This window comes from Stegostoma tigrinum, chromosome 2, assembly GCF_030684315.1.
Source record: "Stegostoma tigrinum isolate sSteTig4 chromosome 2, sSteTig4.hap1, whole genome shotgun sequence".
Taxonomy (NCBI): Eukaryota; Metazoa; Chordata; class Chondrichthyes; order Orectolobiformes; family Stegostomatidae; genus Stegostoma; species Stegostoma tigrinum.
In genome coordinates this window covers 47,789,590-47,811,453 of record NC_081355.1, presented here as the reverse complement: position 1 = coordinate 47,811,453, position 21,864 = coordinate 47,789,590, and the positions used below count along the sequence as shown (strand labels likewise).

The following is a 21,864-nucleotide window of genomic DNA, read 5'->3' as shown; positions in this document are numbered from 1 at the left end:
TCCCTGAAAAGGTGCAATATCTCTACCAAGCTGTGGGAATCTTTTTTGCCCAAGACTGCTCAAACTGGAGTAGAAACAACTGCAAAGAGCCCTAGCATCTTGAGGATTGCCTTCATGTGCAGATGGAGTACAAATGCCAAAAGCAGGAGTGCATTAAAAACCTACCAAGCATCACTTTCCCCATTTTTTGATAGAGTATATGGATCCAGCATCAGAACTTTAGTTACCTCAGGATTCTAAACTCCTGTGTGGAAGAAAGTCATTCTTCTTCTCAAAGGACTATAAGGGAAGAAATAGCTCTATCGAAACAACAACTAAAGGCACGATTGACTGAATGGTCTTCACCTGTGCTGTTTCATTTTGTAATTGACTTGTGTTAGCCATCTACATTTTGCCTGCCATATAGAATTTCTCTTTATTGGACAGTGAGTCTTTTTCTGAGGATGATGACTTCAGCTTGTACACAGGGCAAAGCTGCAAATTGAGGGGTGATGGATTTAAGACGGATTTAAGACAGATGTCAGAGGCAGGTTCTTCATTCAGTGATAAGGGTGTGGAATGCCCTGCCTTCCAATGTAGTTAACTCAGCCACATTAGGGCATCTAAACAGTCCTTGGATAAGCATATGGATGATAGGATAGTGTTAGGGGGAGGGGTTTAGATTAGTTCACAGGTTGGTGCAACATAGAGGGCCGAAGGGCCTGCTCTGCGCTGTATTGTTCTATGCTGTATTAGTGAAGGACAACTGCTTACTAGTTAACAATCAATTTTTCTGTTTCCATAATTTGTAGAAATTTCATTTTGTTTCAAAGATTGATCCACTGCCGAAGTCGTGCAGCCAATACTTCCTCGCATGTCCAGAGTTTTTTTAAATTTGTGGACATTGCTGGCTAGGCTAATGTTGTCGTTCGTAATTGCCCTTAAGGTTGTTCTGAGGTGCCTTGAACTGCAGCAGTCCATGTGATGTAACTAGAACTATAAGTGTAACTGGGAAGGGAGTTCCAGGATTTTGATACCAAGACCGTAAAGGAATGGCAGCATGAGATAGTGGGATGCCGTGGAGGGAAACGTGGTGTTCCCATGCATCTGTTACCTTTGTCCTTCTAGCTGTGTTTGGAATATGCTGCTTAAGGAGTGAGTTGTCACAGTGCATCTTGTAGATGGTACACAGTGCTGTCATGTTGCATTAGTGGTGGAAGGAGTGAATGTGAAGTGTTAGGCTGCCAATGAATTGGGCTGCTCTATCCTGGATGGTGTAAAGCTTATTGTATGTTGTTGGAGCGGCATTGTCCAGGCAAGTGGAGAGCATTCTATTACATGCCTGACTTATTCCTGTAGATGATGGATTAGTTTCAAGAGTCTGGAGTTAAGTTAGTGCAGAGTTCCTGGTCTTTGATCTGCTTTTGTATTTTATATATCTGCTGCAGTTCAGTTTCTGATTGAAATTAACCCCAGGATATTGATATTGAGGCTGAAGCAAATGTTTGATTGAATTCAAAGGGGTGATTGTTGTGTTCTGTTAGAGATGGTCACTGTTCTGCGCTTGCGATGCCAATGTTACTGCCACTAATCAGCACAAACCAGAATATTATCCAGGTCTTGCTAAACTTAGACAAGGATTGCTTCAGTATCTATAGAGTAGCAAATGATGCTAAGTATTATATAATCATCAGCAGTACAACCCACCTTTAGCAGCAGCTGAATTTGGTTAGGCCCAGGAAGCTATCCTGAGGAGCTCATGCAGTGATTCCCTGTGGCTGAATTAATTAACCTCCAATAACCCAAATTACCTCCTTGTGCAAGGTATGACTCCAACCCAGTGGAGTCTTTTCCCCTTAGTTCCTATTGACTCTGGTTTCAGGAGCCCTATAAAAACCATTGTCTTGCCTTGCTATCGTGAACAGTTATCCTTCATCCCCTCAAGTTCATTTCTTTCGTTTACATTTGGACAAAGGATGTTGAAATCTGAGCTCCAAAATGTCAAGTTTGGTTCCCACAGAGGAAAAAGACAGTAGCTGAATCACTCTAGACTTCCCTTCTATATTTGATAGAAGCTAGTTATATATGTATGTCATGTAGAAAAGTGTCTGATCAAGTCACAGTAGAATGACATGCAATAAGTTGAGTTACTTCTCATTTTCCTGAACAACCAGGTTGTGAAAGTCTTCCACTGGTAAGTCAGGAAACGAGAATATAGGGCCTACTCTTCTAAAGAGTGGCTATCACCATCGAACAGTCACTGTGCTATTTTTTTTTCTCTGCCAGAATGGAGTTCCACAGTTCTGACCAGGGATCCCCAACTCTGGCTTTATCAGAAATGGGCTGAAATAGAACTGCTGCGTCAGCACTGGATTGTGAGGGAAATAAACCATATGCTATTATGGTATTAACTGCCATATTCTATTTTAAATGTCCAAAGATTGTTTGAAAACCTACAGAGGGAAGTTAAGTGTGAAATGTTGCAATGTAGTGAGGGGGTTAGGGTGAATGTGGGTAAGGTTAGGATGAGAGAGGGAGCACTGTGGTTTCAATTGGCAAGAAAGTGCGGACAACTTGTTAAAGATTTCAAGTGTTAAGGACACAGCAGATATTGAGCATAAGATCAGTGAGTGAATGGTAAGGTAAGTGAAGGGGTAGGGTGGAAGAGGTATATAGTTGGGTCAGTCTGAAATTCAGGGGACTGTGGGTTACGGGCAGTTATACAGTTACCCAGATGTTACACAAGGTTTTCTCCTGCCTACTGTTTTCTGAGCATTGGAATCATCTGAGGTCTTCTATTCAAAATCAGATTTGAAGACTTCTCAGAGGGTCTGAGAGAGCAGATAAATTGCCCATTGAGTATTCAAACTTGCTGGTCAATTCCCAGTGGAGTTCTTGTGTCAGGATCTATGAGTGATCTTCCAGGGTTCATTTAGCCTCTTGACTATCTAGAGTCAAGGAGGTCTTAGCTGTAAAGTATTAGAATCAAATTCTCTTCAGTCTCTATTTTCCATCTCCACAAAAACCAAATCAAATCCTTATATCACATGCCCGGTATCTGACAGGTTGGCTTTAAGGTTCGTTTTCAGACGTTTCGTCACCATTCTAGGTAACATCATCAGTGAGCCTCCGACGAAGCGCTGGTGTAATGTCCCGCTTTCTATTTATCTAGTTAGGTTTCCTTGGGTTGGTGATGTCATTTCCTGTTCTTTTTCTCAGGGGATGGTAGATTGGCTCCAAATCAGTGTGTTTGTTGATGCAGTTCCGGTTGGAATGCCATGCTTCTAGGAATTCTCGTGCATGTCTCTGTTTGGCTTGTCCTAGGATGGATGTGTTGTCCCAATCAAAGTGGTGTCCTTCCTTATCTGTATGTAAGGATACGAGTGAGAGTAGGTCATGTCGTTTTGTGGCTAGTTGATGTTCATGTATCCTGGTGGCTAGCTTTCTGCCTGTTTGTCCAATATACTGTTTGTCACAGTTCTTGCAAGGTATTTTGTAGATGAGATGTAGATCATCTACAAAATACCTTGCAAGAACTGTGACAAACACTATATTGGACAAACGGGCAGAAAGCTAGCCGCCAGGATACATGAACATCAACTAGCCACAAAACGACATGACCCACTCTCACTCGTATCCTTACATACAGATAAGGAAGGACACCACTTTGATTGGGACAACACATCCATCCTAGGACAAGCCAAACAGAGACATGCACGAGAATTCCTAGAAGCATGGCATTCCAACCGGAACTGCATCAACAAACACACTGATTTGGAGCCAATCTACCATCCCCTGAGAAAAAGAACAGGAAATGACATCACCAACCCAAGGAAACCTAACTAGATAAATAGAAAGCGGGACATTACACCAGCGCTTCGTCGGAGGCTCACTGATGATGTTACCTAGAATGGTGACGAAACGTCTGAAAACGAACCTTCCAGCTCAGCGAGCAAACTCCCATCCAGAACCTCAACCTGAGCTACAAATCTTCTCAAAACTCGCTAGGTTGGCTTTAAGGCTGTAGTTAGTAACTTGAATGTGAGGGAATGCTGTAAACATTAAGTGAATTAGTATCGCATGCAAGTTGGGATTTGTTGATTGCAAGAAAGCAGCCCACTTAAGATCAGAATATTTGTAAGGGTTGTTTTTCTGTGTAGTGATTTACTGTGATTTTTGCCTGGGTACTCTAATGTTGCTGTATTGCTCAGTTAATGACAGTGGAGATAATCTAGATACAAGAATAAGTTCCAAACAAAGAATTACTTTTGTCACATGTGCAGACTAGACCATGCTAAATTGCCCGTAGTGTTCAAGGGTGTGTGGGTTACAGGGGGATGGGTCTGGGTGGGATGCTTCAAGGGGCTGTGTGGACTTGCTAGGCCAAAGGGCCTGTTTCCACACTGTAGGTAGTCTAATCTAATCTAATTACAGTCATCAGAAAATAGTTGGTGCAGTGACTTAATTGTAGCTGGTTAGAAATAGTTAGCATAATATTTAAAACGTTGTGGTTGTTGAGTATGCTGGGTCATAAGCCACTGCTTCAAATGGTTTTAAAAAAAAGCAAGGCTCTTTACAGAAATTGTTGTGAATAAATATATATTTTCAATATATTTTGTGTTATGAAGCTTTCAAAGGGATCTTAGAGTAAGCATGATTTGTGGTTATTGTAGATATGTTGGTTTCTGAGACTTTCCACAAGATATACTTGAGTAGCATGCAGCACCCTCTGCTGTCGTCTTTGTAGGAAATCCTTACAGTTTATTTTATCATTCTGTAAAACATTTTAGATGTAAGAAATGTAATCAATGCTATTTTGAAGTACCTTGCTGAAGTATTTAATTGTAGTAAAGTATTTAACCATAGTATTTGTTCTTGTGAGGTTTATAGACTTCTGTCACAGTTTATTGAATATAATTATTCCTGCTTTCAGAATGAAAATGGAACAATTGATATCAGAGAGTATGTGATTGCCTTATCTGTAGTATCAAGACCATCTAAAATGCAGGAAACCATTAAGTTGGCATTTAGGGTAAGTATCTGTAGAGCAGACACATGTTAATTATTTTTGGGCTTGCAATCAAAAGCTATTTTGTCTGAAGTGTATTTATGAAGCTGACTAAAAGTAATAGCTTTTGGTGCATGCACCTTGTGATTGATCCAAAATATGTACCTTTAGAGATGAATAGTCCCTTGAAATGTCACACAAGTTTCAATTTTAGTTTTTAAACAAACTTTATTAATAAATACATTACAACAATGATTGTATTATAGCATTTTTCTATTTTATTGAATAATTTAAGCTTAATATTTATTCTTGCTATAGTGTGCAGGGATAATGTAACTAAGGCAGCACCAGGCAAGGATATACTGTTTGACCATCAAGCCCAATGTTCCACAGGACTATCACAAAATAATCTGTCGATGAATTGACCCAACTATGCTTTTCCCCAATGAAGAAAAGACTGTTTTTCATGTCTGACACTTCTAAGAAGAGACATGTCAAGAAGTGATCTGATTGTCACTCATCAAACATTCTTACATGTGTTGAAGACCTTGAAAGAGGCTGGCAATTGATTGCTACAGTGTGTATGAGTGTGGCAGGTTGCAGGGCTTCTAGCTCAGTCTTGCAAAATCTGGTAGTTATGTTCACAATGAGTTATACATGCAAGGAAATGAATCCTTTTCACGAACATTGCTGGTTAGTGATGGGGGTGCCTCAATTCTAAATGGGTACAATCCATTGCACCCTGTACCTGCAGGAAGCTGGAGATGGCTGAGAAGCTTAATGCTGTAGTCGCTTAACTGACCAAATCAAGGAGGAAGAAAATCATCGGTGTGATCTGAAAAACATTGCATTTGTGACATCCTAGGTGAACATATGAGTAGAGAACAGTGAAATTCCTCGGAGGCATCCAGCTGCTCCTTGAAATGACTCACCTTTCAAAAAGGAAGGAGCTCTGAACTTTTAGGGCTGTCAGGTTGTGATTGCCACCTGGTCCTGGTGAATGAAGACCCTTGTCCAGAAGCTGGCATTGGTGTAACACAATAACACGACGCTGTTAGTCTTATTTTTGTACTGGCTCTCTTTTGCAGAAAGCTGCACTGAAGCTTGAAGATCAAGTTCTATACCAGAAGTCATCCCCTCCCTATCACCCCCAACTGTTAAATATGATTCAGTGTTACTTATAGCCACAAGCTTACTGTTGTTCCCTCAGTGTTAAAATTGTCCCTCTCAGCCAGACGTCAGTTGCATTTTCCTCTGTGCTAAAAGTCAGTTCTAAACTAGAATTGCCCCTTCCTGCCAGAAATTGCTACCTGAGCCTGCCTGCAAAAACTACCTGTGACAGAATGCATGCTGCTTGAGCCTGTCCAGTACCAAGCAATCTGGTGTTCTGAGGTTGATGCATTGTGGTTAATCTGTTGTGTGGCTGGACGATCCAGTGAAACATCGTCTGCTCACTATAGAGGCAACTGCTGCAGTTGTAGAAGTTCCATCTAAAGTGAGTGGAAAAAAAAATGAATGACATCACCCAGTCTCTAGGCAGAAAACACAACTGGACAGGTACCAACTTGCACTTGAAGGCCAGATTTTGAAGCATTCAGCTTCTCAACAGGGCAAAAGTTATTTGAGAAGGAGAAGTTAATAACCACTCATTCTTAAATTAATCTTTTTTTAAAACAGTTACTCAAGGGTCTAGGCCTGAAACGTCAGCTTTTGTGCTCCTGAGATGCTGCTTGGCCTGCTGTGTTCATCCAGCCTCACATTTTATTAACTCAAAACAGTTGTTATTCTGTAAGACCTTCACAAGTGCCCTTCTAAAAGCATAGGCTAATTAAATGCAAGTGGAGGGAGCATCGGTTAGGATTAGGCGATTCAGCTCTCAAGCCTGTTCCACCATTTCAGTGATATCAGGGTTGAACTGTGGCCAAACTCCCTGTGCCTGCCTTTGGTCCATATTTCTTAAATTTTTGTTCAGCAAAAATATTCTGTCTGATTTTTAAAATTAACAACTGATGCAGCATCCACAACCAATTGTGGAAGAGTGTTACCTTTTGTGTAGGAGTGCTTCCTGACATCTCTCCTGAATGGTCCGGCCCGGGGTCTGAGACCAGACCCCATAGACTTAGAATTCCTCAACCCATGGAATTGTTTATGCTTATCTTTAACTACCCTGCCGTTTCCTGTTAATATCTTGAAGACTTCAATCTGATCACCCTTAATTATCTGAATTCTAGACAAAACGGGCTTAATTTGTGTAATCTTTGCTCATCACAATCCACAGGGCTCCAGTTAGATTATTTTCGATGGGCAATTCTGTTTCTGTAGGTGATATGCTCGGTTTGAAGTAACCACACTTCTAAGCACACAAAATGCATTTTAGTAAAGGATTAAACTTTTTTCTTTTCTGTTTTTTTCATTGTTTTGTATTTTATACCAAATATCCTTCCTGCCTTTGATTTAATTGTCTTTCCTTAGTGTGTTTTTGTTGTGATAGAAACATTCTTCCCTCAACTGGGATGTTTAAGACGTGCTTCTTCAACAGTTCATGATAGGGTGTTATAGGTCAATAGAAGATCTTTTATCGCTGTGTTAAGTATTGTTGCAATTGTTCATTTTAATGTTCTGCCAATTTGCATCAATGATTCCAAGATAGTATAAACTGCAGATGCTGGAGAATGAGATAACAAGGTGTAGAACTAGACAAGCACAACAGCCCAAGCAGCATCAGAGGAGCAAGAAGGCTGATGTTTTGGGCCTAGACCTTTCTTCAGAAAAAATTTTTGCTGAAGAAGGGTCTAGGCCTGAAATGTCAGCCTTCCTGTTCCTCTGATGCTGCTTGGCCTGCTGTGTTCGTCCAGCTTGTTATCTCAATGATACTAATCCTGTTTTCCACATGATGCATTTACAGTTCATTAATGGTAATCAGTATTATTCCACAGATCGAACCTTTCTTGTGGTTAAGCTTTTTGTCAGTTTATTTGCTCACATTAGACCCTGCTGTGTCTTGACCAAGCACCATAGACATTTTCGTACATTCTAAACAATTGTTTTTTTTAACTGATGGCATTGTCATTTGTCTTTTTACCAAATCAAATAGCTCTTCTACTTTTCTGTAAGCTGTTCCAATTGTCCTACAATTCTAAACTACTTTCAATTTCAACACTTCAACAGCAATACAATTATTCATTGTACTTCCACCACAATTAAGTTTGTAAAATAAAGGAAGATTACAAACATCCAATAAGAAACTGAGTCCTTTTTTTAAACCTCTTCATTCTTTTATGGAATGAGTGTATTGCTGGAATGTGTTGTCCACCCCTAATTATCTTTGAACTATGAAGCTTTTAAATCCATTTCAGAAGACATTTAAGAGCCAAGCATGACATTGTGGGGCTGGAGTCTAATGTAGTCCAAATCAGGAAAGGATAGCAGATTTTCTTTACTAAAGGAATTCTGAACCAGATGAGTTTTTAACAAAATCTATAATGGTTGCATCATCGCCAGTAGACTAATTTTTAATTTCAGTTGTAAAAGAACGCAGACCAAATGATTTGAGCAAGGCTTTCACTGCCTTCTATAATTCTGTGTACAGTTCAACACAATGTTAGAGGTGTTCTTCTCTGAAAGTGAATCCCCGGTATCTGCCAAATGTGACATCAAAGTTGTGACGTTGTTAAGTAGACCATATCTAACAGGTTATGTTGACGCTGTACAAAACTCTGGTGCGGCCGCACTTGGAGTATTGCGTACAGTTCTGGTCACCGCGTTATAAGAAGGATGTGCAAGCTTTGGAAAGGGTGCAGAGGAGATTTACTAGGATGTTGCCTGGTATGGAGGGAAGGTCTTACGAGGAAAGGCTGAGGGACTTGACGCTGTTTTCATTAGAGAGAAGAAGGTTGAGAGGTGACTTAATTGAAACATATAAAATAATCAGAGGGTTAGATAGGGTGGATAGGGAGAGCCTTTTTCCTAGGATGGTGACGGCGAGCACGAGGGGGCATAGCTTTAAATTGAGGGGTGAAAGATATAGGACAGATGTCAGAGGTAGTTTCTTTACTCGGAGAGTAGTAAGGGAATGGAAAGCTAAACCTGCAACGGTAGTAGATTCGCCAACTTTAGGTACATTTTAAGTCGTCATTGGACAAGCATATGGACGTACACTGGAATAGTGTAGGTCAGATGGGCTTGAGATCGGTATGACAGGTCGGCATAACATCGAGGGCCGAAGAGCCTGTACTGTGCTGTAATGTTCTATGTTCTACAAATCAAGGATCCAGTTGTGCTGCTTGAAGAATAGAAATTCCTGTGTCTGGGCTAATGGACCTTCCTCAACCAGTGCCTCCCAATTGGTCATTCTTTACTTTAAACTGTTTAAGAATTTTGCATACAAATTGGCTGCTTTGTTGCCTACATAAATGATGAGTATATTTTCAAAGTAATTTGATGTTGTTGGGCACAAGTTTGTTACAGAATGAAGAACTTTGGATTGTCCTGAATGTGTGATGAAGTACTAGAAATATGCTTATGCTCATTTCCTTCCATTTCACTGACCACTGTTGTAGTTTAAGATGTTGAGTACCAAGCCTGTTCAAGATTCAAGTTTTGTACTTAGATCATGGTTTATGTTTTCCAATCTTCAACTATCCATAACACAACCTATTCACCATTTTATTCATGCTTATCTATTTTGCCCAACACGCGTTGTTCTGGAGATAATGGGAACTGCAGATGCTGGAGAATCCAAGATAACCAAGTGTGAAGCTGGATGAACACAGCAGGCCAAGCAGCATCTCAGGAGCACAAAAGCTGACGTTTCAGGGAAGGGTCTAGGCCTGAAACGTCAGCTTTTGTGCTCCTGAGATGCTGCTTGGCCTGGTGTATTCATCCAGCTTTGCACTTTGTTATCATATGTTGTTCTGGATATGCCTTTTCAGATTTAAAAGTCCATCTGAGCCTTTTAAATTTCCTAAATATATAACAGTAATGTGAATTAAAAACTATTAGAAAAGCATACCAATTCTTGAGACTGCTGATTCAGCCGTTTCGTAGATTCCATTGCACCACCAACAATCTTAATGTTTTCCAGCACATGCCAGGGAAATTAATTTAGCGACAATACAAGAACGTCAATTTTCCTAAGGGATAATTATAGGACACCAGCTCAATAAAGTATAAATGAGCTTAACTTAAGAGACAATTTTAAAACCTTGAAAGAGCTGATGTTTCCATTACGGTTTAACTTACTATTTTACTAGAAATTTAATTTTTTTCTAAGATAAATATCTATTAATTCTTTCAATTTTTGGTCTGAGCTTAGCTCTGCTTTCCTAAAAGTAGTGCTTTGAACATTCTCCATATATAGCTGCCATATTTATGTTGCCCCAGTGTCTATTTTGTACACCATGTCTTAATTTCTAGCTATAAACGAACAGTAAGTGGCATTTTTCTTCTTTAACTAACTTTTGCTTGCTGCCATTTTTAAGTGATATTTAAAATGTAACAGATATGCTTGCGTTGATTTGATATTAAGTATCACTGCATAATTGAGGTCATTATTTTTCCAGTTTTCCGTTTTTATAAATGAATCATGTTCAGATGCGGAATGAAATAAAACATATATCAAAGAATATATATCACATAAGCTTTATGTAAAATGAAGTTATAATTGCTTGAGGAATTTAGGGAAATAGTTCCTTTCAAGTTAGGTTGCCTATAGCATTGTTAATAACGTAGCTTAATCACTTTCTTGTGTTTAATTGGATATATTTTTGAGCACTCCCCAGCAGCATGACAATATTTTATTTTTGTGCATTTGATATAATTTCAGATATGTAATTTTGGAATATATATATTTCTTTAATAGATGTATGAGTCAATTGATCAAACTATAACAGAAGACGACCTGGCCTGCATTCTGAAGACTGTTTTGGGAGTAAATAAGCTCAATGTATCAAACTTGTTTAAAGTTATTGATACTACTCAGGAGAAGAAAATAAGCTATAGTAAGTGTTTTATATTCTCTTGATTGAAGCGCTTAAATGCACAAAATGTTAAATCGCTATTTGTCCAGAAAATGTAAACAGATTTGTCAGAAGTCCTATGTAGAGTTGCTTGACTTCCCTTTCTTGCACATTTGCTTATGCAGACATGCTGTTTTGCATTAATCCCATTATTATCAAACTGACATTTCATTTTAAATGAAGGATTTTCTATTTTAATGTATTTTGGCAAATTGGTTGCTAGTTTGTAAATTGTAATTCAGGTAACTTTGACCTCAATTATCAGACTTACTAACTTATTCAATCCTAACACAAACTAGCAGTGGAAGCAAACCATTCAGCTGTTGAACCTGTGCTTCATAATAACAAGGAGCAAGAGTAGGTTATTCGTCCTCAAGCTGCTTTGCCATTTGATACAACCATGTCTGATTTCATCTTGGCCTCAACTCCAATTTCCATTTTTCAACTCATTAAAAATCTCTCTCCTCCTCAAATTTACTCAATGTTCCAGCGTCCACCACACTCTGGGACTAGTGAGTTCCATAGATTCAGAACTCTTTGACAGGAGTAATTTCTCCTCCTCTGTTTTAAATCTGCTACCCTTATCCTAAAACTCATCTTTTGTTCTAAATGCTGCACATGAGGAAACATTCTTTATGTATCTAGTTTGGCAGTCCTATTTTTCATCTTGTATACCTCAATTAAATCTCCTTCCATTCTTCTAAACTCCAGAGAGCAGAGGCCTAAACTGGTCAATCTCTCCTCATAAGACAAAAACTTTATCTCTGGAATCAATCTAATGAGCCGCCTTTGAACAATTTCCAATACACCTAAATCCACCTACAAGGGGACCAAAATTCTATGCAATACTCAAAGTGCAGCCTCACTAATGCCTTGTACCATAGTAACAACACTTATTACTTTTGTATTGTATTCCTTTAATTGTGCATGCTAAAATTTCATTTGTCTACCTTATTATCCGCATACTAGTGTTTTGTAATTCATGCATGAGGCTCTCTGAAGTTTCTGTACATTTAGATGTTAAGCTGCCTTTCTGTTTCTCCTTGAAAACAAATGACCTCACACAGCAACATTAAAATCCATCAGCCAAATTTTGGTTTATTCAACTAACCTGCACATATCCATTTGTAAACTTCATATTTGTTCATTGCACCTTATTTTCCCATTATTTTAGTGTCATATACAAATTTGGCTTCAGGACTTTCTGACCCTCAAATACAAACCCCAACCCCTACTGATTTCCTCTTACCTTGACTTTACTCTTTGAAATGCCATGACCTTGCACTTCTTATCCCTTGCTGCTGCTACTTAGGAAGCAGAGTGGGTTTTAAACTTAGTTTTGTGGTTCGTGAGAATAGTGGCACCATCATGTTCAAGTGTAGACTGCTCACACCAACCTTAACTACTTTATCGCTCTCGTTTTATGTGCCCAATGCCAATGTGCACATGATGTAGGTAATGATAGAGATTATAAACTTTTCAAGCTCTATTTTTCAATTTGGTGCTGAGATTTTTTTGCACTGTTGTACACAGGCGCCCATTCCTAGTTCTACCTATGCTGTTAGTATCTGCATAGACTATGACATTTGAATCCTCCCCCTCCTCCACTTTCCAGTCCAGCCCTGAGCAGATGTCCTGAACTCTGCCACAAGTTGGGCAGCATAGCCTCTGCTATACATCACCAACCCAAGGAAACCTAACCAGATAAATAGAAAGTGGGACATAACACCAGCGCTTCGTCGGAGGCTCATTGATGATGTTACCTAGAATGGTGACGAAACGTCTGAAAACTAACCTTCCAGCTCAGCGAGCAAACTCACATCCAGAACCTCAACCTGAGCTACAAATCTTCTCAAAAGTAGCCTCTGCTCTTGGCTACTCCAGAATAGTGCCAACCAGCGGCGCGGTGGCTTAGTGGTTAGTGCTGCTGCTGCCTCACAGCACCAGAGGCCTGAGTTCTGTTCCCCCTTGGGCAGCTGTCTCTTGTGGAGTTTGCATATTCTCCCCATGTTTGCGTGGGTTTCCTCTGGGTGCTCCGGTTTTCTCCCACAGTCCGAACATGTGCAGGCTAGGTGAATTGGCCGTGCTAAATTGCCCATTGTTTTCAGGGATGTGTGGATTAGGTGGGTATGGGGAATGGGTCTAGGTGGGATGTTCTGAGGCTCATTGTGGACTTGTTGGGTCAAAAGGCCTGTTTCCACACTGTAGGGATTCTGTGGAATATATAATCCCTTACTGCCTTAACATTCCTTTTCTTCTGCCTTAAATTCATCCTAAACTAAGGTCACTGTGCTGCTTTTCCCTACTGAACTTGTTTTCATCTTCACGGTCAAGCACTTTAAAACTTGTTACAAATTTTCACGGGCTGTGGCTCCTGCACTGCTCCCCCATCTGCAATCTGAATGAGTTTATGCACTTTTTCCGTCAATTGTTCTCTCTAGTGAGCAATTCCAAAGGACCCTCCTTCCATGACTTCACCTGACAAAGGAGTAGTGCTCTGAAACTTGTGATTTCAACTAAGCCTTTTGGACCATAACCTGGTGTTGTGTGACTTCTGACCTTTCCTCATTGGCAGAATAAGACTCCATGTAACCTGCTCCCTAGTTGGTTCCTCAGCAAGCAAGTTGGTATATATCCCATTCTACACTAAACGTCAAACATTATTCGTCTAGTATTTGTGAAGATTAAAGTTCCTGAAAGTAGTTGTACGTTGTTATTTTACCTGTAATTTCCTGACTAAGTGTTGGATTACAAGGAGGGTAGAAAAGGTTCAGGAGATGTGGTGAAGAATCAGAAACTTAGGGAGGAATGCCAAATCTTGGATGTAGTTGGCTAAGGCACAGAATCAATCGTAGAATCCCTACAGTGCAGGAAGAGGTCATTTGGCCCTTTGAGTATGCACTGGCCCGCTGAAGAGCATCCCACCCAGACACAGTTATAATCCTGCAGGGGATTTTTATCATGTCTAACCCGTCCAACCTACACACACCTGGACAAGTTTTTAGCATGGCCAGTCCACCCAACCTGCATCACTTTGGACTGAGCAAGAAAACTGGAGCACCAAGATGTTTAGTGAGGCATAGGTGATAGGCTGCATGTGTGCACTGAATGTTCTTTGTGGACAATTGGTTTGTGACAGTGAAGAAAGGCAATGATGACAAATTTGAGCATGAGAGTTAAAACTTTACATTCAAATTTTCGGGACCAAGAGTCAATTCAGCCAAAGATATTAACATTTATGGAGCCACCAAAGCTGGCATTGGGGGGAAAAAATGCATGGCTGGATAGTCTCTGCCTATGATTCTGTTACCAGCTATTTAACTGTAAATAGCTCCACTGAGCTGGACAACAGAGGACTGTGTTGCTGAAGTTAGCCATATTTAACACTACAGGAAGGTTAGTACTCAATAAATATAGATGCGTTGTTTGCTGAATATAAATCAATCAATCTTAGAATCTCTACAGTGTTGAAACAGGCCCTTTGGCTCTACAAGTCCACACTCCCCCTTCAACATCACACCCAGGCCTATCCCCTAAAACCCATCTAATCTACATATCCCTGAACACTTTGGGCAATTTAGCATGGCCAATACACCTAGCTTGCACATCTTTAGACTGTGGGAGGAAAGTGGAACACACAGAGGAAACCCAAACAGTCACAGGGAGAAGGTGCAAATTCCACACAGTCACCCAAGGGTGGAAATGAACCCAGGTTCCTGGCACTGAGAGGCAGCAGTGCTGACCACTGAGCCATTGTGCTGCCCATCTCACTACAAGTGTTGGAAGCGAGGGATGGTGACCATATTGATTAGGAAAACTATTAGTGCGAAGTGGAGAGCAGGTAATGGATAGATCAAGGGAAGCATCAATTTGGCTAGAGCTGAAAAACAACAGTGGTGCCATTACACCATTGCATACTGTATATAAATCATCCACCATGTAGGAAAGAGGGAAATATTTGCAGGAAGTTAGTACAAAAGATGAAGGATTTATGCATCCTACTATAAATTGGGATAAAACTGTAAATTCAACTAGAAGGATGAGTGTCTGAAGGTCAGGAGCTCCAGAAAGAAATGTTGCTATATCTGACAGCTGGAGAACTCTTAAGAAGTTCTGCAGGGGTAGTGTTATTGGAGCTTTCTGTTTAATCTAACCAGCAGTATGGCTGCTCTGCAGGTCTTTTGATTTCTGATACCAGATGCAGTAAGTATCTCTATGAAGAAAAATGTTGTACTACATAGCAATGTCAAAAGGCACTAATTATGTTTACAATTCACTGTCAAAACGCAAGAATTTGTTATCCAAAAATCCTTTTAAAGTTTATGCTATTCATAAGCTTAATTGGTTAATTGAAAGGTACTTTGTGGTGTGGTGCTAGTGTCCCTGCTTCTGAGCCAGGAGATCCAGGTTCAAGTTCTACCTGCTCCAGATGTGGGTAATAGCATCCCTAAACAGGTTGATTAGTAAATATCGAAATGGTTAATTGGTGCACAAACCTTAACATAGAATCACCGCCCCTGCAGTGTGGAAAGAGGCCATTTGTCCTATTGAATTTGCACCAACCCTTTGAACAGCATCCTAAACACAGACTCAGGCCCCCACCCTAACCCAATACCCTGCTTTCACCATGGCATTTTGCCTAGCCAAAATTTCCGAGGCCCCACTTGCCATTGCTATGAGCACCATCCCAAGTCCCAGATTTGGGGTGGCACGGTGGCTCAGTAGTTAGCTCTGCAGCCTCACAGCGCCAGGGACCCAGGTTTGATTCCAGCCTCTAACGACTGTCTGTGCGGAGTTTGCACGTTCTCCCCGTGTCTGCGTGGGTTTCCTCCCGGGTGCTCCGGTTTCCCCCCTCAGTCTAAAAATGTGCAGGCTAGGTCGATTGGCTGTGCTAAATTGCCCGTAGTATTCAGAGGTGTGTGGGTTAGAGGGGGATGGGTCTGGGTGGCATATATCAAGGGGCAGTGTGGACTTGTTGGGCCGAGGGGCCTGTTTCCACACTGTAGGGAATCTAATCTTAAAAAAAAATCAAAACTTGTAAAGGTATGGTGGCAGCCTACATTATTGCCACTAACCATTCTATCCAAAGTGAGTGATACATGAATGTTGGAATAGAACGTGGTAACAGCTGAAATGACATTAGCTGTTCCAGTTGCAGGTGGTCAAGGAAACACTACAAATTGCATTTTAAATTTCACTTTTAATTGGGAAACTAGCCTGTGTGACAGTCATGAATCTGTGGAATCTGGCCTTTTTGAGGGCAAATTTTGTACTGGGTCGATAAGGTTGGAATTGGTAAGACTCATTCCTTTCTCATTCTGAGCGGGCATGTATTACTGGCAGTATTTGTACTTAGTTATTATATTTGGCTTCCCAAGAAGGTGCTGATAGGTCACTGTCTGTCTTGTTTGAGTAGCTGCTTGCTGAGTCACGAGGTTTTTAAAAAAAGACCAACTGTGGTGAGGCAAGAGCCATGAACCAGGGGGGACAGAAGGTTTCCTTCCATTAACAGCATTAGCTGTTGGACTCTTAGCGATCCAGCAACTTAATGAATTTTAATTCTGAAACTGAGATTTGAATTTGAATTCACTGGATTCTTTATCTTGACTTCTGGATGACCGGACAAGCACAGTTGATGCACCCACAGACGGGCTGCAGGGATTCAAGTAGGTAACTCACCAGCACATTCTCAAGGGCATCTGGGTATAGACCACGAGTGTTGGCCTTTCCGATGATGCTTGTGGTGCGTAATAAGTAATGTAGCTTAACTATTGTACAACAGATAAATAGTCTTTTGACAGAATAATCCTCTCGTGCAGTGATAATCACATGGAAACAATAGTGGAAGTGATAAGCTCCTGACCCAATTTATGGTAAAAGTTTTCAACATCCACAACAATAGGGGTCCTGATCTTCTCTCCCACCTTCCCTCCGCCATACCCAAAAAAACTTAGTCCAGCAATTTTTTGATCCAAGCATTAAAAGACCTCTGGCTGTTAGGCTTCCTGACACTGTTTGAAGTTGCATTTAGGATAACTGTACACGCACACAATACAAAAATATCATTTCTCTAACTTCAGTGGATTTCTGCAAGTTTTCACATGCGAATCCTGATTATGCTGAGGAGTACCTTTATCCAGACCAGATGACGGCTTTCACGGATTGCATGGAAAAGCAGTTTGCCGCTACTTCTAATGGGTTTTGCACAGACTTTTCGCCTGATCTCAACGATGAAGATAAAGATGGCACCTTGGACAAAAAGATAAACTAACACCTTGGATAAAATCCTTCTCCTGGTGAGGGGGTGGACCAATTTAGAACACACATTATTTCTGTTCTTTCCTGTATGAACTTAACTGCCATTTTTTCTGGATTTATCATTTCTCCAGTCTGATATGATATGAGTTGAGCTTGGTTTTAAAAGAAAATGTAAGTGTCATTGGAAGCCAAGGATGTCAAGATGCTCACTATTTGTACCTAAAACTGAAGGGAACCAAGCATCTATTCAGATCCATATTCCTGGTACATTTTATGGTGACTTTGCTTGTTTAAAACTTGAAGCTCAGTTGTGCTTGTCTATTATTTTGTGCTTTTATCTGTTTGTAGTCCAGTTAACTGTTTGCTTAATTTTAATCAGAGCTTTTGAAACATGGTTGTAGAAGATGGGGTTATGTTTTGCTGTCAGTGTTACAATATAACAAACACTTCTGTGGTGTGCTCTCTACTCTTAATGATGTGCTGATTAGGACACTTGCCTACTTAAGATTTAAGTGTCACCACTGTTTCCTTCCCTTGCTGTAATGAGTGGAGAGAGAAAAATGATGTGAATTAAGTTTAGAAAAACATTGAGGGTTCGTCAGTGTTCAGATTAACATTTAATTTTCTGAATCTAATTTTAACTGAGTTATTTCCATTATGGTTGAAATTATTTTTAAATACTACTGTTAATATATCAGTAGGTTGGAAAATACTTGGCAATTATCCCATCTGATTCATTTGCTTAACTTTAAACTGTGGCTTTTAATTGACCTGGTAATACAGCATATTCTGTCTGTAACTACTATAAAGCAAATTAACTTGAGAAAGTAGCATGAAAATAAGTAGTTTAACAGACCAGTAAGCAGATGACTTATGATGGAAATTTGTTAGCCAGATTTTGAATGAGATGATGCATGCCAAAGGCTGAGTAGTATTTGCATATTATGAAACTAGCCTTCCTGTTTGCCATTTGGGAAGGCAAAATTGTTTCATTCAAGATCAAGCACCGTCGGTTGTAAGCTAAGTGGGAATATTATGTAATGTATTCGCATTCTGGTTCACTTATATGGTTCATCAGTATTGAATACTTGTCCAATGCAGGGCTATCTAAAACTTGGGGGAAAAAGGGGATCAAGAATGAATGGTAAATATGTGAAAACATTAAAGTTACAAAGGAAGGGTACACATACAGCAGCAGTGGTAGGATCTTGAACATGACAAACAAAAAAAACTAGAAATTCCACAAGAGGGACTGTTTCACCACATGGCTATTAAACTTGAAGATTTGAATTATTTAACTCTAATTGGTGCTATGTCATATCATGTGGTTGATTCTACTAAAGCTAATTGCACTCGCTAGTAATATCCGTAACTATTAATATTGCAATTCCTAAGAGAACTGTGTTCTCAGTAGCTATTTTTGTACTACACCCACCACAGATAAAAATGTGTAAGGATGGCACAAATGATGAGTGGACTTTTTAAGGGAAAGAATTTAACTCCAAATTTAATTCTAGGCATTGCTGAATTATTCCATTGAGAAGTGGTCTAGTCATAGTCTTGCCACTCAACTTGAGAACCAGGGAAATATATATGATTTGCATTGAAAGATCCTCCTCTGTCTGGAAGATTGCTGTTATCTGGATATAATGGAAGTTCACATAACTGATCAGTGTTGAATTAATTCACGTGATTGACTGGTTTGGTTGCCTTAACTGTGACAAATAGCACCCCATCAGAGTTATTCAAGGTTAGGATTGTCATGAGCCTTGAATACTACAGATCCAGCACTACTGCCAGAGAAAATTTGGTTAGTCGGGCTGCTGATGTTTCTGCTTTCCACCAGCAAAAAAAAATGGATTGAGTGGTTTGAAGAAATATGGTTTGTTTTTGTTTTTCATTTGAATGAAGTGAGAGGAGTGAAACTATTAGATTGCAAAATTGTAAAATGAAGTAGTGATTTCCCAAAGGGAGACAGAAATTGAACGCTTCCCTTTCAAGGTGTGAGGTCTTAACTGTCTTCCCTTTTTAGGTTGGTTTGGAGCATGCAAACTTCAAATGGATGGAAGCAAAGTATAAGTAAATGTAAGAAGAATGGTGATTCATTTTGTCTCATTTTTGTTGATAAAATGATACAAGAACATGTGTGGAAAATCTGCATTTTGCCCGTACAGAATGATTTTACACATCAACTCCCTTTTTACTGTGTGAAGTTAATTTCCAAGGTAAACTCTACCACTTCCCCCTTATTTTCCTATTCTCTCCACTACCACCACCCCCCCAGCCTTTCCCACCAAACCCTCACCCCCCCAACTGGGAATCAATAAATTTTCTTCAATAGATCTGTGTTTTTTAAAAATTAATGTTACAGTGCTTTAGGAACATTTTAGTAGTAAAATAGCATTGTGCTCAGTTGAAATCAATTGTCTGCTCTTTATCCGAAAGCTTTGTAAATGTAGTTGTTGATTCTACCCTTTGGCTGAATGATGGTGTATGATAATGACTACTCTGAAGCCAATGAATGGGGCACCTACAGCTCAACATGCTCAGTCCGTCAATCTAAAGAAATCAGTGTGGAACTAGAGTTGATGCTGCGTAAAGATAGTTACCTGAGAATTATGCTGAAGCTGATTATTTAAAACAGTTGTGTAGTTTACTTTTTGGTTAATATCAGGAATAAATCAAAGCAAATTGACGACAACTTTGTTATGATTAACTGTAGAAGCACCTTTTTGTTGAGCTGATGTTGGATGACATGACGCACTTATTGCTGATCATTCAGCTGTATTAATATTACTATTGATGTTATCTAGGAAATGGTCAAGCTAATATGGAAAAAAATTGGAATTATGAATGCTGTGAAATTTATAAATATAATCCTACTGAACAGGGACTCATTGGTACTGCCAGTTGTGTAATCAAATCATCTTCAAACTTAAAACACAATTATGCAATAGTTGCATTTAATAATTTAGAGCTAATATATGCATGTAAATTCTTCCACAAGAATAATGGTGAATCAGATCAAAAGTTAATAAATCTTAGTACTGTACACATTGTGTTGAAGATATTGAACTTAGGATTCCATTTGTGGTTTATGGGGAAACAAAATCTGCTCCAGCACAATGTGTAATTAGCCTCAATGAGGATTACTGTGCAATGGGAAGAGGTTTGGACGTGTCCAAATATTGTGGACGATTCCTAGGTGAATAGTTTTTAATGATATTCTTTGAAAAATATTGTACTTTGAGTTTTTGGCTTGATTTTGTTCATTTCAATTTCCTGTTTGTTTCACTGAAAGGTGACTTGGTCACATGATTTTGAAACTTGGGATCAGTGCAGTTTCACTCTAGTAAGAATGAATGTTTTCAATCAAGTTCTGAAAAATTAAACAACATTAATAAATCTGAAAGTCGGATACATGCTGTACACGCTGTGCTTGGGATCATTGGAATTATATCTTTTGGAAGATAACTTGTTTTTGAACTAATTTTTAAAGTGACTGCATAACAATATTATGTAAACATGTTATGATTTGTAATTGTCTTAATGTTTGTAAATGTGAAAATGGCATAACTTCTGTGTAATCCCATTTTCAGACGTAGGTCATATTAGGTTTTGTAAGCTTTCTAATATGTATACTTCAAAAATACCTCAGACAAGTTTTCTTGTGTTCTTGGCGATCTTTGAAAGGATCGAGAACAGTGTGCAGGAGGCTACTTTCTTGACTGCCTGTTGACTACTGTATTTTACATTTATTTTGAACAAAATTGGACATTTTACTTTGAGTTCAAGTTTTATGATGGATTATGTATAGAAATTTGTTGCAGTGATTTGATCATTTTTCAAGGTTTCATTGTACATAAAGGGATCCCTGCTCAAACTTATGTTGGTACTTTTGTACCTCAGTGAAATTTGAGTTGTCTGTGTAAATAAAAATCAAAAGAGAGCTTTTATTTCTTTGTTGATAGGTTATTGAGCATAAAACAAAATTACACACGAGCAGGTAAAAGGCCAGAATTTTGCAGACTCTCTGAAGCCTGTCCACCATCCACAACATACAAGTCATGAGTGTGATGGAATCTGTCCACTTGCCTGGATCAATGCATCAGCTCCAACCACACTCAGTTTGACATAATTTAGGACAGTTCAGCCTGCTTGGTTTGGTTTTTAAAACAGGAAGCTATGAATAGTTTTAAACACTTCCATGCCATTACTGGATTCATTGCTTATGCATTTGTGTGAATGAGTAGGTAAGTGCTGAAAGTGGATCCTTTACTGTCAAATTAGTTAACACTACTTCACTGCATAATACTACATCAAAATACTAGATGACTTCCCGCAGTATTTTGAGACCCATGATATATTGGTAATAGCCCTAATCATGAATTGTTATTTATCTGTATTCCTTTTCCATTTTTTAATTCCCTCTTCCATTTAACATTTTTAGGTCTAACCATCTTCGGGTCTAACCACTGTATATCTATTATCTGATACCTCAGATACTGACACATGACCAAGATAGTATCCAAGTTCAACCCGGAAAAATGACAAGTAAATTTGTGCGCACAAATGCCAGCCGGATACTTGGGAGTACCATTG

The 21,864-nt window shown here is 39.4% G+C and overlaps 1 protein-coding gene across 2 annotated transcripts in view; it reads left to right on the top strand.

The window, feature by feature from the left end:
- lpcat1 (lysophosphatidylcholine acyltransferase 1) overlaps nt 1-21,218 on the top strand; it is a 144,062-nt gene extending 122,844 nt beyond the window's left edge. For both annotated transcript variants that reach the window (XM_048562080.2, XM_048562098.2), the window contains exons 12-14: nt 4,913-5,011; nt 10,848-10,986; nt 17,085-21,218. In XM_048562080.2, the coding sequence (XP_048418037.1) occupies nt 4,913-5,011; nt 10,848-10,986; nt 17,085-17,275 (429 nt within the window). In that variant the 3' untranslated portion in view covers nt 17,276-21,218. The remainder of the gene's footprint in view (nt 1-4,912; nt 5,012-10,847; nt 10,987-17,084) is intronic.
- Nucleotides 21,219-21,864: the final 646 nt, after the last annotated feature.